Below are 14,641 nucleotides of genomic sequence, written 5' to 3'. Positions count from 1 at the left end.
GGCAGAAACAGTGCTTGTGGTTAGTCGCAGACCAAAGCAGAGGCCAGGAGAGTCAAAAACACTTCTTCTCAGACCATACCATCTTAAAAAGAACTGAAAACTTGCAGGTCCCTAGAAGTATCTCTAAAAACAGCTGCACAAAACCCCTGAAGCTTGGGACAGTACAAAGCAGAGCCCTACTTTAACAGTTAAAAGTCAAGTAATTGGCTGGGAAAATGAGCAAACAACAGAAAAAAAAACTCTGACTATATAAAAAGTTATTACGATGACAAAAAGATCAAAACACATACAAAGAATAAGATAGCAAAATCAAAGCTCTTATATCCAAAGCCTCTGAAAAAAAAAATATGAATTGATTTCAGGACATGGAAGAGTTCAAAAAGGATTTTGAATCAAGTAAGAGAGGTAGAGGAAAAATTGAGAAGAAAAATGAGAGTGATGCAAGAAAATCATGAAGTCAAAAAAAGTCAATAGGTTGGAGAAGGGGACACAAAAAAAATACTGAAGAAAATAATACCTTAAAAAAAAGACTAGGGAGGCAAGATGGTGGAGTAGAAACAGGACTTCCATGCGGCTCCTGCTTCCACCTCCTCCAATTCATGTAAAAAATTACTCTTAACAAACTTTAGAGCTACAGAACCCACAAAAAGACAGAGAGAAACTAACTTCCCAATGAAGACAGTCTGGCAGGCAGGGGCCAGCACAGCACTCTGGGAGCTGAGACCAGACCCACATGAGCCAGAGGTTTTTAGGCTGAGGGCAGCCACAACCAGCCTCTGGCTGGAGGGACTTCAGATCACCAGCAGTTGTGGTGGTTTCCAGAATTATCAACCCATACATGCCAAGGACAAAGTGAGAGGTCAATGCAGTGTGGACTTTGGGAACTGCGAGTTCAGGAGTGTGGTCTGGCCTTTAGCTTCTGGAGGGAGAAGCCACTGAGGCACCACGGCTGTGTAGACACTGCCATGTGGCTGCTTCAGAGCTCCTTGGCTGCAAATTGTAGGGGGACCAAGCAACCAGTCTGAGGGGTAATCACTTTTGATTTAACCTGCTTGGATCTAGATTGCTGTCTAGGGTGGAGGTCCTGGGGTGCATGATCAGTTTGCCAGAGTATGTGGAGGCTTCATAGAGGGCACGCAACTAATAGTTCCAGCAGCTATGAAAACCGCAGCAATTAGGACAAAGCTCCTCTGTCTGGTAGCAGAGTTCTATTATGGCAAAAAGCTCAAAAGTCAAGTAACTGAGTGGCAACATGAGGAAACAAAGGAAGCAAAGCAAGCACAGCAATCCAACAATAGACTCCTATTGTGGGGACAAAAAGGATCAAAGTATGGAGCAGGAGGAAAAAAATAAAGTCAGAATTCCTGCACCAAAACCTTCCAAGAATAACATGAGAAAAGTGAGTAGAGCACTGGCCCTGGAGTCAGAAGGACCTGAGTTCAAATCCAGCCTCAGACACTTAACACAAAAACTAGCTGTGTGACCTTGGGCAAGTCACTTAGCCCCAAATGCCCTCCAAAAAAGCAAAAAGAAAAAAAACTTTGTAGCATCGGGTCAGCCAGGTAGCACAGCAAGTAAGTGCACCGGCTCCAGCGTTGGGAGGACCTGAAGATTGAATCCCGGGCTCAGACACTCAGCACCACACCCCAGTAACTGGCAGTGTAACCTTGAGCAAGTTACTTAACCCCGATTGCTTAAAAAAAAAAAAAAAACTCTGAGGTAGCACCTCACCTCTATCAGATTGGCTAATATGATAGGAAAAAAAATGATAAGTGTTAGAGAAGGTGTGGGAAAATTGGAACACTGGTGCATTGTTGGTGGAGTTGTGAACTGAACTAAGCATTCTGAATAGCAATTTGGAACTATGCCCAAGGGCAACCAAACTGTGCCTACCCTTTGATCCAGCAATACCACGAATACATCTGTATCCCAAAGAGATCACAAAGAAGGGAAAAGGATCTACATGTACAAAAATATTTATAGTGGCTCTTTTTGTAGAGTATCTAAGGTATTAGGTAATTTAGGTGAGGAAACCAGTGGTGGAAAACTAATGGAATAGTTTCTCTCCTATTCCTGCCAGAAGACTGTCTTTCACTATACCAAGCTGCTGTTTCCCTGGGATAAGGAAAGAATCAGTGATGGTATCATCACAAATACAACTTTGGCATCTAAACTTAGGTTTTTCTGTGATAGAAAGCAAACAAAGAAATTGAAATTCCTATCAACTTCACTTTGTGATAAAAAGTTTCTGGTAATCCTATATTAGGCTGCCTTTTAAATAATGCTGTAAATAACTTGTGGTATGACTTTCGGTTGACATTTAGTTGAGAAAATTAGAATAAAATTATATATTTCAACTTCCACAAATATCTACTTGTTTTGATTCTGTTTTGAACCTGTAACAATGTAACTAAAACTTTTCAATTATATTTCTTAATATTAAACATGAGTATTTTGTATTAATCCTATGTTTGAACTGATTATGCTCACAGAAATTTATTTTTTATAAAATACACATATAATGTATATATAGTTTATTTATTTATTTTTTTAAGCAATCGGGGTTAAGTAACTTGCTCAAGGTTACATGGCCAGTTATTTCTGGGTGTGGTGCTGAGTATCTGAGCCCAGATTTGATCCCCAGGTCATCCCGACACTGGAGCCAGTGCTCTTACTCGCTGAGCCACCTGGCCACCCCTAAGCAATTGTAACTTGGTCAAGGTTACACAGCCATGTGTTTCTGGGTGGGTGCTAAGTGTCTGAGCCCGGGATTCGATCCCCAGGTCATCCCGACACTGGAGCCAGTGCTGTTACTCGCTGTGTTACCTGGCCGCCCCTATATAGTTTATTTTATATGAAATACTTTCTTTTATATAAAATACATATATAACATGAATATATCTTTGTATATATGTGTATTACACACGTATATATGCACGCACATTTCTATCTGCTTTCTTTTAGTTCTTTTTTGATGGCAAAAAAAAAAATCCACCATTAATAAGGGGGTTTTTTGACCACCATTTCCTTTGAATAATAATAGTTAGCACTTAAATAGCATTTTAAGATTTTTTTAATGCTTTATTAGCTTCTGATTTACATCATTCTTTTCTGCCAGATATTGAGTTACAAATTTTCTCCCCGTCTTTCCCCTGCATTTTAAGATTTTCAAAGCATCTTACAAGTGTTATATCATTTGATCCTCACAAGAACCCTATGAAGCAAGTATTATTATTCTAATTTTATCAGTGAGGAAATTGAATGTTCCTGTGGAGTAGGTCTGGGGGCTAGGGAGCAGTTAAGAGAGGAGGTGATGTTAAGTCAAGTGCTCAGATGCACACAACTAGCAAGGATCAAAGGCAGGTTTTCATGACTTCATTTCTGGAATTCTCTCTACTATCTCACTTATCTGTCCCAAATAAAATAAAGTCAGAAACTGTAGTTTGGTACTGTCAGTTACCCATCAGAACAATTACAACCACAATTCATATGTAACAAAAATGGAGAGATAAAAGGAGCCTGTTTATGGTTATTTTAAATTACCATTATTCTTACTTTGTTCAAAAGTGATCCCAGAAAAGTAGTATGAAAGAGGCTAAAAAAATTCAATGATCTACTAATTCTGAAGTGCAATTTTTTTTTTCCTGGATGACAGATGTGCAAATATCAGATCATTTATTCTAATTCCATTTTACAGAAGAAGAAACTAAGGCCCAGGAGGGACCTTACTTGTCTAAGATCACATAGGTATTTAAGACTCTTATTCCAAATCCAGTACTTTTTCCAAAAACATCTTTGCCACATGGTTCAAGGAGAGATTAAAGGAGTTATGATATGTTTATGTTGAATATTCAACTTTCCCTAACATTTTTGAAATCCACAAAATTTCCAATGGAATAGGCAGTAGGACTAAGGCCTAGGAAAGAAAATAAGCATTGTCTTTCTCCACCTCCCACCCCCTTCTCTTTCTAAATAAGCAGATATGTGCAAATGCTATGTAAGAATTATATTTCAGGGGCGGATAGGTGACACAGTGAATAGAGCACCAGCCCTTGAATCAGGAGGACCTGGGTTCAGGTCTGGCCTCAGACACTTAACACAAAAACTAGCCGTGTGACCTTGGGCAAGTCACTTAACCCCAATTGCCCTCTGCCCCCCCAAAAAAGAAAGAATTATAGTTCATTACTACTTAGAATAACAACGTTCCTAAGCATTGCTATCCTTGAAGTGAACTTATATTTAATAAAAATAAATCTCTGTTGAGGCCAAAGAATTTGAAACAAAATTTAGGGGAAAGGAATATATTAGCATGTCAAGTTTTTGGGTACTGGGACAATTTTCTCACTATACATTGAAAATAGCACAATTGGTTATATATGTTTTTAAAGTCAGTGAGTAAGAATTACTTAAAATTGGAGGTCATGCTTAGTGTGACAACAGAAAAAGGAACTGAAACAAGATGAAAAATTAGTTTCAGTATTTTCTCTTATATTGTTTCATTACCATTATAAGCCCATGTCAGGACTCTTATTCACTACGAAACTTTCCCAGATTAGGCAAAGAAGGTGTGGGCTTTTTCCCATTCACTTTCACATACATAGATTTTAATATTTATTCTTATTTATAAGTAGCCATTTTAGTTTATTAATTATACTAAACAAGGGGCAGCTAGGTGGTGCAGTGAATAAAGCACCGGCCCTAGAGTCAAGAGGACTTGAGTTCAAATATGGCCTCAGACATTTAATACTAGCTATGTGACCTTGGGCAAGTCACATAACCCCAACTGCCCTGCCTCCTCCCCTCCAAAAAAAAAGACAAAAAAAATTATACTATGTAGTAAACATCCTTAGCACAAAAGCTTTAGCACAGAAGCTTTGTCTGATCTGTTAGGCACCACCAGCTGAAGTGCCTCTTCTAAAGTTATTATGACCCCAAATGATAAAGTTTCATAAAAAATGAATGATTCTTTTCTATATTTATTAAAATTTCTCTTTAAAGATCTTTTCAGATGGTTAAGTGAAGTCAGATGATGAATAAAATAACTCTGTGCCCTCTTTAAGAATTATCACTAATTAGAAATTCAATAGGTTTCAACATTAATTCAGTAATTCTAATTTTCTTTTAAAGGAGGAATTCTTTTCTTCCCTTCCCCAGGCCTACTGTTTTTTTCAGAGTTAAAGGATATTGTACTTTACCTTGATTTCTTCTATTTCATCTGGTACTATCTTGTAAGCCGATATAGTCCCACCCAACCTGAAATTGGAAGAAAAAAATACTCTCAAAATCAAGAACAGTATATAAGAAGATATGGAAAAATATAAAATGCAACATCTTCCAACTAGTTTATAAGAAAAACTATGACATTAGGGGAGATGGAAACTCCCCTAATTGACTGAATTTCAACTAAAACTATATTATTGGTTAACAGTTTGAAAAAGGAGTTATCATGAGTTAGGAAGATAGGCAACAAGGCTTTATTTTATATCCAGTGAGGCTTTCTTTTTCAACTATTACAAACATTAAATTTAAGTATAGAAAAAAAAGGAGCTTGGAACCAGGTCTCCTAATCATTCACAAAATGAGATTTTTTTTTCCAAAAATGAAGCATATTCAATTTTTCAATTTCCATTAAAATATTATTTAATATTACCATTTAAAAATATAAATATGATTCAATCAAGAGAGGTTTCATATTGTCCATAAGATAAAATTAACCAAAAATATTAATTTCACAATCATTTAATCTTTAAATAATATCTATTTCATGTTTTATTATACACATGAATATACTTTATACATACGTATATGTACAGTAGGTGGGTGTGATAAAATATTTTTATGGATAGCAATGCATAATTAAGAAAGTTTGGATACTACTTGTTTAGTGTATAACAAAGGAAAAGATAGTTTGATTTTAAAATCTGTTTTATAGTACATATAGATAATGCTACTGACACTTTGTCTCTCTCTCTCTCTCTCTCTCTCTCTCACACACACACACACACACACACACACACACACACACACACACACACAGCCTACAGTGGAATCCAGCTTTACAAAGTAAAAAAAAACCAGTATCACAGACTTCTACAAAAATATTACTATATACCAATTCAATGACAACCATTTCTACTCTGAAAGGCAGAGGTAGCTGATGGCTTAATATGTCCATTGAAATTGAGGAGATCAGACTTAACAGTCTGATGACTTAACAGATTAACTACATCAGGGATGGAGAACACATGTGGCCTTCTAGGTCCTTGAGTGCGACCTTTTGATTAAACCCAAGCTTTACAGAACAAATCCTTTTATTAAGGGAATTTGTTCTGTGAAGTTTGGATACAGTCAAGGGTCTGCACTCGAGGGCCTACTGGGCCACATATGACCTCAAGGCCGCAGTTCTCCACACCTGGACAAAAGGATGACCAAGCCAAAGGCAAGAAGGTCATTCTGACCATACTAATCACATAAATGAGAAAGGTCAATATACGTGCTGTGAAAAGAGAACAGACCTAACACAGTAAATAAATTGAGAAATAATGAAAGAAAAAAAAAATTGACTCATAAACAAACATAGCCTTAGAGAAACTAGCTCTAAAAGCTAGTTCCCTCAACCTATTGCCCCTGTTCCTTTTTGCCTCTTCATTTTTATCTACCACACATATTATTTTACCAACTTGGTATTAAGCCTACTTCTGTGGATCTGAATTTTTTCCAGAGAGAAAAGTAATCTTCATCAACCTAAATTTTTCAAGGGTTCCGATCTTTACAATCATTTTAGATATCACTTCATATCTTATACCACAAATATTGACAGATCTCAACTGCAAATAAGTTCAAAATAATTTTCCCCTCCAAATTAAATTTTGAATTTTAGGGTACTTGAATAAAGTTAACATTAAATAAAAAACTTAAATCCTTCAAATTTGTATAATAATTACTGCTGAAATAATATTTGACTTAGAATTCTGGACATGACAGTGAAATAATCCTCTGAGTAATTTAATATTAAGGTGCATATGAAGGGACTATACTATAGAACTCATATCAGACATTTAATACTGCACTATAAATGTCTGAATTCTTTATAATTCAGATTTTAAAATAACAATCTATGCCACCTAAACTTTGATTATAAATTGCTTTATATTATTTTATGATTATTTCATGATACATTTTGTTTCCACCATTAAGCAATGCATCTTATACTTTTATCGTATCTATGGTGCCTAGCACAGTCCTGAACACATAATGAGTATTTAATTAATATATATTGAATAAATTTGCAAATATTTCAGAAAAACAAAATATATTGTTAAGCAATAACAAAATGAAACCAAAAGAAGAAATAAAACTTAATCCGTGGGAGGTGCACAATATCAATACAATCACTAGTAAAATTCTTTTCTTTAATTTTTAAATTTATTTTTTTCATTAGTAAAATTCTTAAATATAAAATGTCATTTCTGTTATTTTCATAATAGCTTAACACAATGCCTTACACACAATAAATACCTAATATTTTTTTAATTTTAGACTAAAATATTCAAACTTAAATACACAATAGAGAAAAGAAAAAGAAACACTATAAACAAATACTGAAATAAATAATGTAAGAAAAAAGGCATGCAATGTGCACAGCAGAATGTAAGAGAGAATTCAAAATGCATAGCAATAAATTTCAATGTCAAGAAAGTCTATATAACAAATAGTATGTGTTGTGTTGAGAGCTGTCCATCTTTTCTTTGCTTCCTTGTAAGTTTTCTTTTGTTCTGATGTGAACTTTCAAATTTGTTCTCCCCCATTCTCTGCCCCCCAAAGACTACCATTAAGCATGTATATATTTACATACAGATACATATACATACACACATACATACATATATAGACATATACTTTGCCTAATAAGTTCTACTCCTGATCTTTGTTTTAATATTTGTGTTATCTCTTATTTCCTATCCTTCCTTACACCTCTAATTTACTTCTACTCACTACCTTGTCCTCCTATTCCACCCCCCTCTAAAGATCCCTCCCTTATCCCCCCATTCCCATTAACCTGAACACTTTTCTATATCCCCCTTTAACCTATTCCCTCGACCTTCCTTTTTACAGATCTTTCCCTTATCCTCTCCCCACTCCCTATCCCTTTAGAATTTTATTTCTTTCTTAATTTAGACTTACATACAAACATACATACATACATATATGTATGTGCATGTAGTTCTCTCTTGAATCCATTCCCAATGAAAGCAGAGTTCCAGAACAATAGCCATCTTCTTCCCCTAAATCCTCTATGTCGATTCTTCTTCTTGAACCTCATTTATATAAAATAATTACTCTTTTGTTGCTATTCATAAACAGTTTCACTTTTAAAGTCATATCACACTCAGATCTACTCCAATCGTTCTTATAAACTACCCAATTACTAATAACAATCTTAGACATACATTTTACATACATAAAAGGTAAACAGACTGTCTTTATTGAGTCCCTTATAATTAGTTTTTGATATGAACTTTATATTTCTCTTGGTTCTTATAGGTCAAATCTTCTGTTAAGTTTAGTTGTTTGTTTTGTTTTTAAACAAAATCCTGACAGTCAGACAATTCATTAAAATGTCTCCTCCCCCCCCCTTTAAAGATTATGTTTAGATTTATTAGGTATGATATTTTCAGCTAGAACCCCTGTTCTTTTGCTCTTCGATATATAGTGTTCCAAGACCTGTAGCTTTTTAATGGTGCTGCTGCTAGGTCTTGTGTGATTCTAATTGTGGCACAGCCATATTTAAATTGTGGTTTGTTTGTTTTTTCTTATATTTCTCCTACTATCTTTGAGGGATTTGCCTATAATATTCCTGTGAGGTTTCTTCATAGGCTCGCCTTCAGTCAGTGATTGATGGATTTTTTTCTATGTCTACTTTCCCCTCTTGTTCTAAGGCTTCAGGACAATTTTCTTTAATTATTTCTTGTATTTTTATATTAAGATTCTTTTTTGGATCACAGCTTTGAGGTAGTCCAATTATTCTTATGCTTTCTCTTCTTGACCTCTTCTCCAGATCATTTGTTTTTCTTATGATATGCTTCACATTCTCTTCTATTTCTTTATTGTTTACATTTTATTTTATCATTTCTTGATCTCATACTTTTGCTGGCTTCTCCTTGCCCAATTCTTATTTTCAAGGAGTCATTTCACTCCTTAAGATTTTGGATCTCCTTTTCAAATTGGCTGACTTCTTTTCATAATCTTCTTGTTTTTCTTGGATTTTTTGTTTGTTTTTTAGTTTTTCCTCAATCTCTGTAATTTGAGTTTAAAAGTCTTTTTAAAGTTTTTCTATGAATTCTTTTTGAGCAGGTGAACATTTGACATTACTCTTTTGGGTGAAGGAAGGTTTCCTTGTTTCAATATCCTACTCTAAATATGAATCGTGGTTTTCTTTATGGTACAATAACTCTCTATGGCTGGATTCTTTATCCTTTGCCTGTGCATTTTTTTTTCACTCATAGTAACTTAAGTTTTTATAATCACCTCTAGTCCTAGGGCATGGAGGATGGTGCCTCTGGTCTTAGATCCTACTTCAGTTCTCTCCTCTGGCCTGGAACCAAAACCAAGACTTCCAGATTCCTATAAGTACCCACAGCCAGCAATGTTTTCACCCCAGTGCTTCTGCACTCACCAGATGTGTGCTGGTTCCTTCTCACTCAAGGCCACATCACCACAGCATAGCTCAGCCTGGTGTTCCTCAGGTTCAGCTACCCAACTACCCAACTACCCTCACTGTCCAGGGAAAAAAAGTTCCTGTGGTTGGGCTGAGGCAGCATCCCAACCCAGCTAACCCTAGGGCTTGCCATTTGTTGCTTAAGCCGACCTAGCCTGGCGGTGTTTAATCTTCACAGGGACCAAACTTTGTCCTGAGATTTTTAATCAGATCTTCTCTGATTGTCCCAGGATGACCCCTGTTCTACCCCTACTCTTATTTATTCCTACTGATTTTTGTTTGCGTATTTTATCTCTTTTGTATGGGAAAATCTCGAGATCTTAGAATTTTCTGACTTACTCTATCTTCCCAGAATCCTATCCCATAAGTACTTCATAGTAATGATTTTTATTCATATATAACTTTATACAACTTTTCAATGTTCCTGACCAGACTATGATGCCCGTTATACCATATTTGTTGATTCCATAGTGTACAAAAACATGGTGTCTTACACATAATGTATGTTCAATGAATAGTTACTGAATAAATGAATGCCCACTGATGTAATGATAGATGTCTCTAGCTGATATCTATGTATCTTTTCATTTATCTCTCTTTTTCTCTAATTTTGATTCTCCCAAACAGTGACCAGAAATCCAGTAATCAGGTCCCTGGCCCCTAGCACAAGAAGCTTGAAACTATGCCCTGTGTGCTCCAGCAGGAGAGTTCAACTTTAAAAACCAGGAAAAAGACAAACATTATGGACAAAAAGCAGAAACAGACAATGACAACAGATTTTTTCTATGGGACAGGAAAGACCAAAACACAAATACAGAAGAGGACAACATTGTCAATATATCCACGTGTGAAACCTCAAAGGAAAACATGATCCCATCTCAAGTCCAAAAAACCTTCTTGGAAAAGCTCAAGAAAGATTTTAAAAGTTTAATAAGAGAAGTAAAAGAAAAATTGGGAAAATAAATGAGAGGTATGCAAAAGAGACTCAACAGCTTGGAAAAGGAATGACAAAAATTGACTGTAGACAAAAAAGCCCTTAAAAAAGAGAGTTGGTAAAATGGGAAAAGAATATGCTGAAGAAAACAGCTCCTTAAAAAGTACAGTTGGCCAAATGGAAAAGGAGGCACAAAAATCTCACTGAAGAGAAATCCTTAAAAAGCAGAATTGGCCAAATGGAGAAGGTGGTAAAAAAGACAACTGAAGAAAACAATTTTGTTAAAAATTAGAATTAGGCAAGTAGAAGCTAATGACTCTATGAGACATCAAGAATCAGTAAAACAGAAACAAAAGAATGAAAAAATAGAAGAAAATGTAAAATACTTCATTGGAAAAATAACTGACCTGGAAAATAGATCCAGGAGAGATAATTTAAGAATTATTGGTCTATGTGAAAGCCATGACCAAAAAGAGCTTAGACAGCATCTTTTGAAAAGTCATCAAAGAAAACTGCCCTGAGATACTAGAAACAGAAGGTAAATTAGTCATGGAAAGAATCCAAAGGTCATCTCCTAAAAGAGATCACTAATTGAAAATGCCAAGGAATATTGTTGCCAAATTCCAGAATTACCTGGTCAAGAAGAAAATGCTGCAAGGAGTGAGAAACAAACACTTTAAATGCAATGGCACCAAAGTCAGGATTATGCAGCACCTTACACCTTCTACATTAAAAAACTGGAGGTTTTAGAATATGATATTCCTTAAGGCAAAGGAGCTTGGATTATGTCCGGGGATCCAGCAAAATTGAGCATAAAATTTCTGGGGAGTAGATGGACATTCAAGGAAATAAGGGACTTTCAAACATTCCTGATGAAAAGATTAAAGCTCAATAGAAAATTTGATCCTTAAATATAAGACTTAAGGGAGGCATAAAAAGGTAAACAGGAAAAAAAAAACATTATTTAATAAGGGACTTAATAAGAGTAAACTGCTTACATCCCTATACGGGAAGAGTCTACTTATAACTCTTGAGTATCTTTATTGCTACAATTAGAAGGGGTATAAATAGACAAAGAGTATGGGTATAAGCTGACTTTGACATGATAAAAAAAATCTAATTAAGTGATAAAAACAGATTGTACTGGGAGAGGAAGAATGGAGGAGGCATACAAGGGTAAATTACATCACATTGAGAAAGCACAAAGACCTATTACAGTAGAGGAAAAGATGGGAGAGAGATAAGCATTGTTTGAACCTTACTTTCATCAGATTTCATTAAAAAATGGAATAACATAATCAGTTAGGTATAGAAATCTAACTTTACAGGAAGCAGGACATGAAAGGGGAATGAAAAGGGAAGGGGTGGAGGGAAGGGAGAAAAGAAGTATTATTGGAAAAGGGGAAGTAAAGGAAGGGGGCTGACAGAGGTAGGTGGTGGTCAATAGGAAAACTCTATTGAGGAAGTAAAGGGAGAAAGGAGAGAGATAAACATAAAAGGGGGATATGTGGAGGAAATACAATAGAGAGAAAGACACAGACAGTAATCATAGCTGTGAATGTGAACGAGATAAACTCTCTCATAAAACAAAAGCAGATGGCAGAGTGGATTAAAAACCAGAATCCTGCAATATGTGGCTTACAAGAAACACATTTGAAGTAGAGGGATAGTTACAGAGTAAAGGTAAAAGGTTGGAGCAAAAGATATTATGCTTCAGCTTAAGTAAAAAAAGCAGGGATAGTAATCCTGATCTCAGACAAAGCAAAAGTATAACTAGATCTATTTAAAACAGATAAGGAAGGGAAGTACGTCCTTCTAAAAGGTAGTATAAGACAATGAAGTAATATCGTTACTAAACATATATATACCAAGCTGTTTGTTACAGCAACCAAATTCTTAGAGGAGAAATTAAGGGAGTTATAGGAAGAAATAGATAGTAAAACTATATTGGTGGGGAACATCAACCTCCCCCTCTCAGAACAACAAAAATCTAACTACAAATAAACAAGAAAGAAGTTAAGGCGGTAAATAGAATTTTAGAAAAGTGGTAGACTTCTGGAGAAAACTGAATGGGGATAGAAAGGAATACATCATTTTCCTGGGGTGCATGGCACCTACACAAAAAGTTGACCATGTATTAGGGCATAAAAACCTCAAAATCCAATGTAGAAAGGCAAAAAAATTAATTGTATCCTTTTCAGATCATGATTCAAGAAAAATTACATGTAATAAAAGGGCATGGGAAGATAGATTAAAAAGTAATTCAAAACAAAATAATCTAATCTTAAAAAAGGAGTGGGTCTAACAATAAATCATAGAAACAATCAATAACTTCATTAAATAGAATGCCAATAATAATACAGCATGCCAAAACGTATGGAATTTAAGCAAAGTGGTCCTTAGGGGAAGTTTTATTTCTCTAAATACTTACATGAATGAAAGAGAGAAAGAGAAGATCAATGAATTGGGCATGCAATTAAAAAAGCTAGAAAAAGAACAGATTAAAAATCCCCAATTAAATACAAAATTAGAAATTCTGAAAACCAAAGGAGACATTAGTAAAACTGAAATTAATAAAATTATTAAACTAATAAATAAAACTAAGAGCTGGTTTTATGAAAAAAAGAAAAAATAAATAAAATAAATAAACATTTGGTTAATTTGATTAAAAAACATCAGAAAACCAAATTATCAGTAACAAAAATGAAAAGGATGAATTCACTACCAATGAAGAGGAAATCAAAACAATAATTAGGTGCTCTTTTACTCAACTCTTTGCCAATAAAATTGACAATCTTAGTGAAATGGATGAATATTTACAAAAATATTAATTGCCCAGATTAACAGACGAGGAAATAAAATATTTAAATAATTCCATTTCAGAGGCGGCTAGGTGGCACAGTAAATCGAGCACCAGCCCTGGAGTCAGGAGGACCTGAGTTCAAATTTGGCCTTGTACACTTAACACATACTAGCTGTGTGACTTTGGGCAAGTCACTTAAGCCCAATTGCCCTGCCTCCGCCCTCCTAAAATAAAAATCCCATTTCAGAAAAAGAAATTGAAGAAGCCATCAAATGAACTGCCAAGGAAAAAATCTCTAGGACCAGACAGATTTACAAGTGAATTCTATCAAACCTTTAAAGAACAATTAATTCCATACTATGTTAAACTATTTGGGAAAATAGGCAGTCCTACCAAATTCTTTTTATGATACAAATATGGTGCTGATACCTAAATCAGGAAGAGTTAAAACAGAGAAAGAAAATTATAGATCAATTTCCATAATGTATATCGATGCAAAATTTTTAAATGAAATATTAGCAAAGAGATTACAGCAACTTATCACAAGGATAATACACTATGACCAGCAGGATTTATATAAAAAATGCAGGGCTGGTTCCATATTAGAAAAACTATGACCATATCAACAAGTAAACAAAGAAACCATATGATTATCTAAACACAGGCAGAAAAAGGTTTTTGACAAAAATACCACACCTGTTCCTATTAAAAACAGTAGAGTACATAGGAATAAATGGAGTCTTCCTTAAAATGACAGGTAGCAGCTATCTAAAACCCATCAACAAGTATTATATGTAATGGGGATAAGATATAAACATTTCCAGTAAGATCAAGGGTGAAACAAGGATGTCCATTATCAGCACTGTTATTCAACATTGTTCTAGAAACTTTAGCTTTGGCAATAAGAGAAGAAAAAGAAATTGAAGGAATTAGAATAGGCAAAGAAGAAACAACGCTATCACTCTTTGCAATTGATATGATGCTATACTTGGGAGAATCCTAGATAGGGTCAACTAAAAAACTACTTGAAATAATAAACAACTTTAGCAGTTGTGGGATATAAAACAAACCCACAGAAATTATCAGAATTTCTATATATTACTAACAAAGGACAAAAGTGAGGAGGGAGGGAGGAAGGAAGGGAGAGAGAGAGAGAGAGAGAGAGAGAGAGAGAGAGAGAGAGAGA

The 14,641-nt window shown here is 35.0% G+C and overlaps 1 protein-coding gene across 4 annotated transcripts in view; it reads right to left on the bottom strand.

Moving 5' to 3' along the window:
* The window catches only part of LOC138156902 (gephyrin-like), a 472,574-nt gene that overhangs the window by 126,263 nt on the left and 331,670 nt on the right, over positions 1 to 14,641 (bottom strand). For all 4 annotated transcript variants that reach the window (XM_069082398.1, XM_069082401.1, XM_069082402.1 and 1 more), the window contains exon 3: positions 5,196 to 5,253. In XM_069082398.1, coding sequence (XP_068938499.1) covers positions 5,196 to 5,253 — 58 coding nt within the window. The remainder of the gene's footprint in view (positions 1 to 5,195; positions 5,254 to 14,641) is intronic.

Source organism: Petaurus breviceps, unplaced genomic scaffold, assembly GCF_028583685.1.
Source record: "Petaurus breviceps papuanus isolate PSGF00001 unplaced genomic scaffold, PetGlider_PUasm1.0 164, whole genome shotgun sequence".
Taxonomy (NCBI): Eukaryota; Metazoa; Chordata; class Mammalia; order Diprotodontia; family Petauridae; genus Petaurus; species Petaurus breviceps.
The sequence above is the reverse complement of the archived record's forward strand: the minus strand, read 5'-3'. Positions and strand labels throughout refer to the sequence as shown.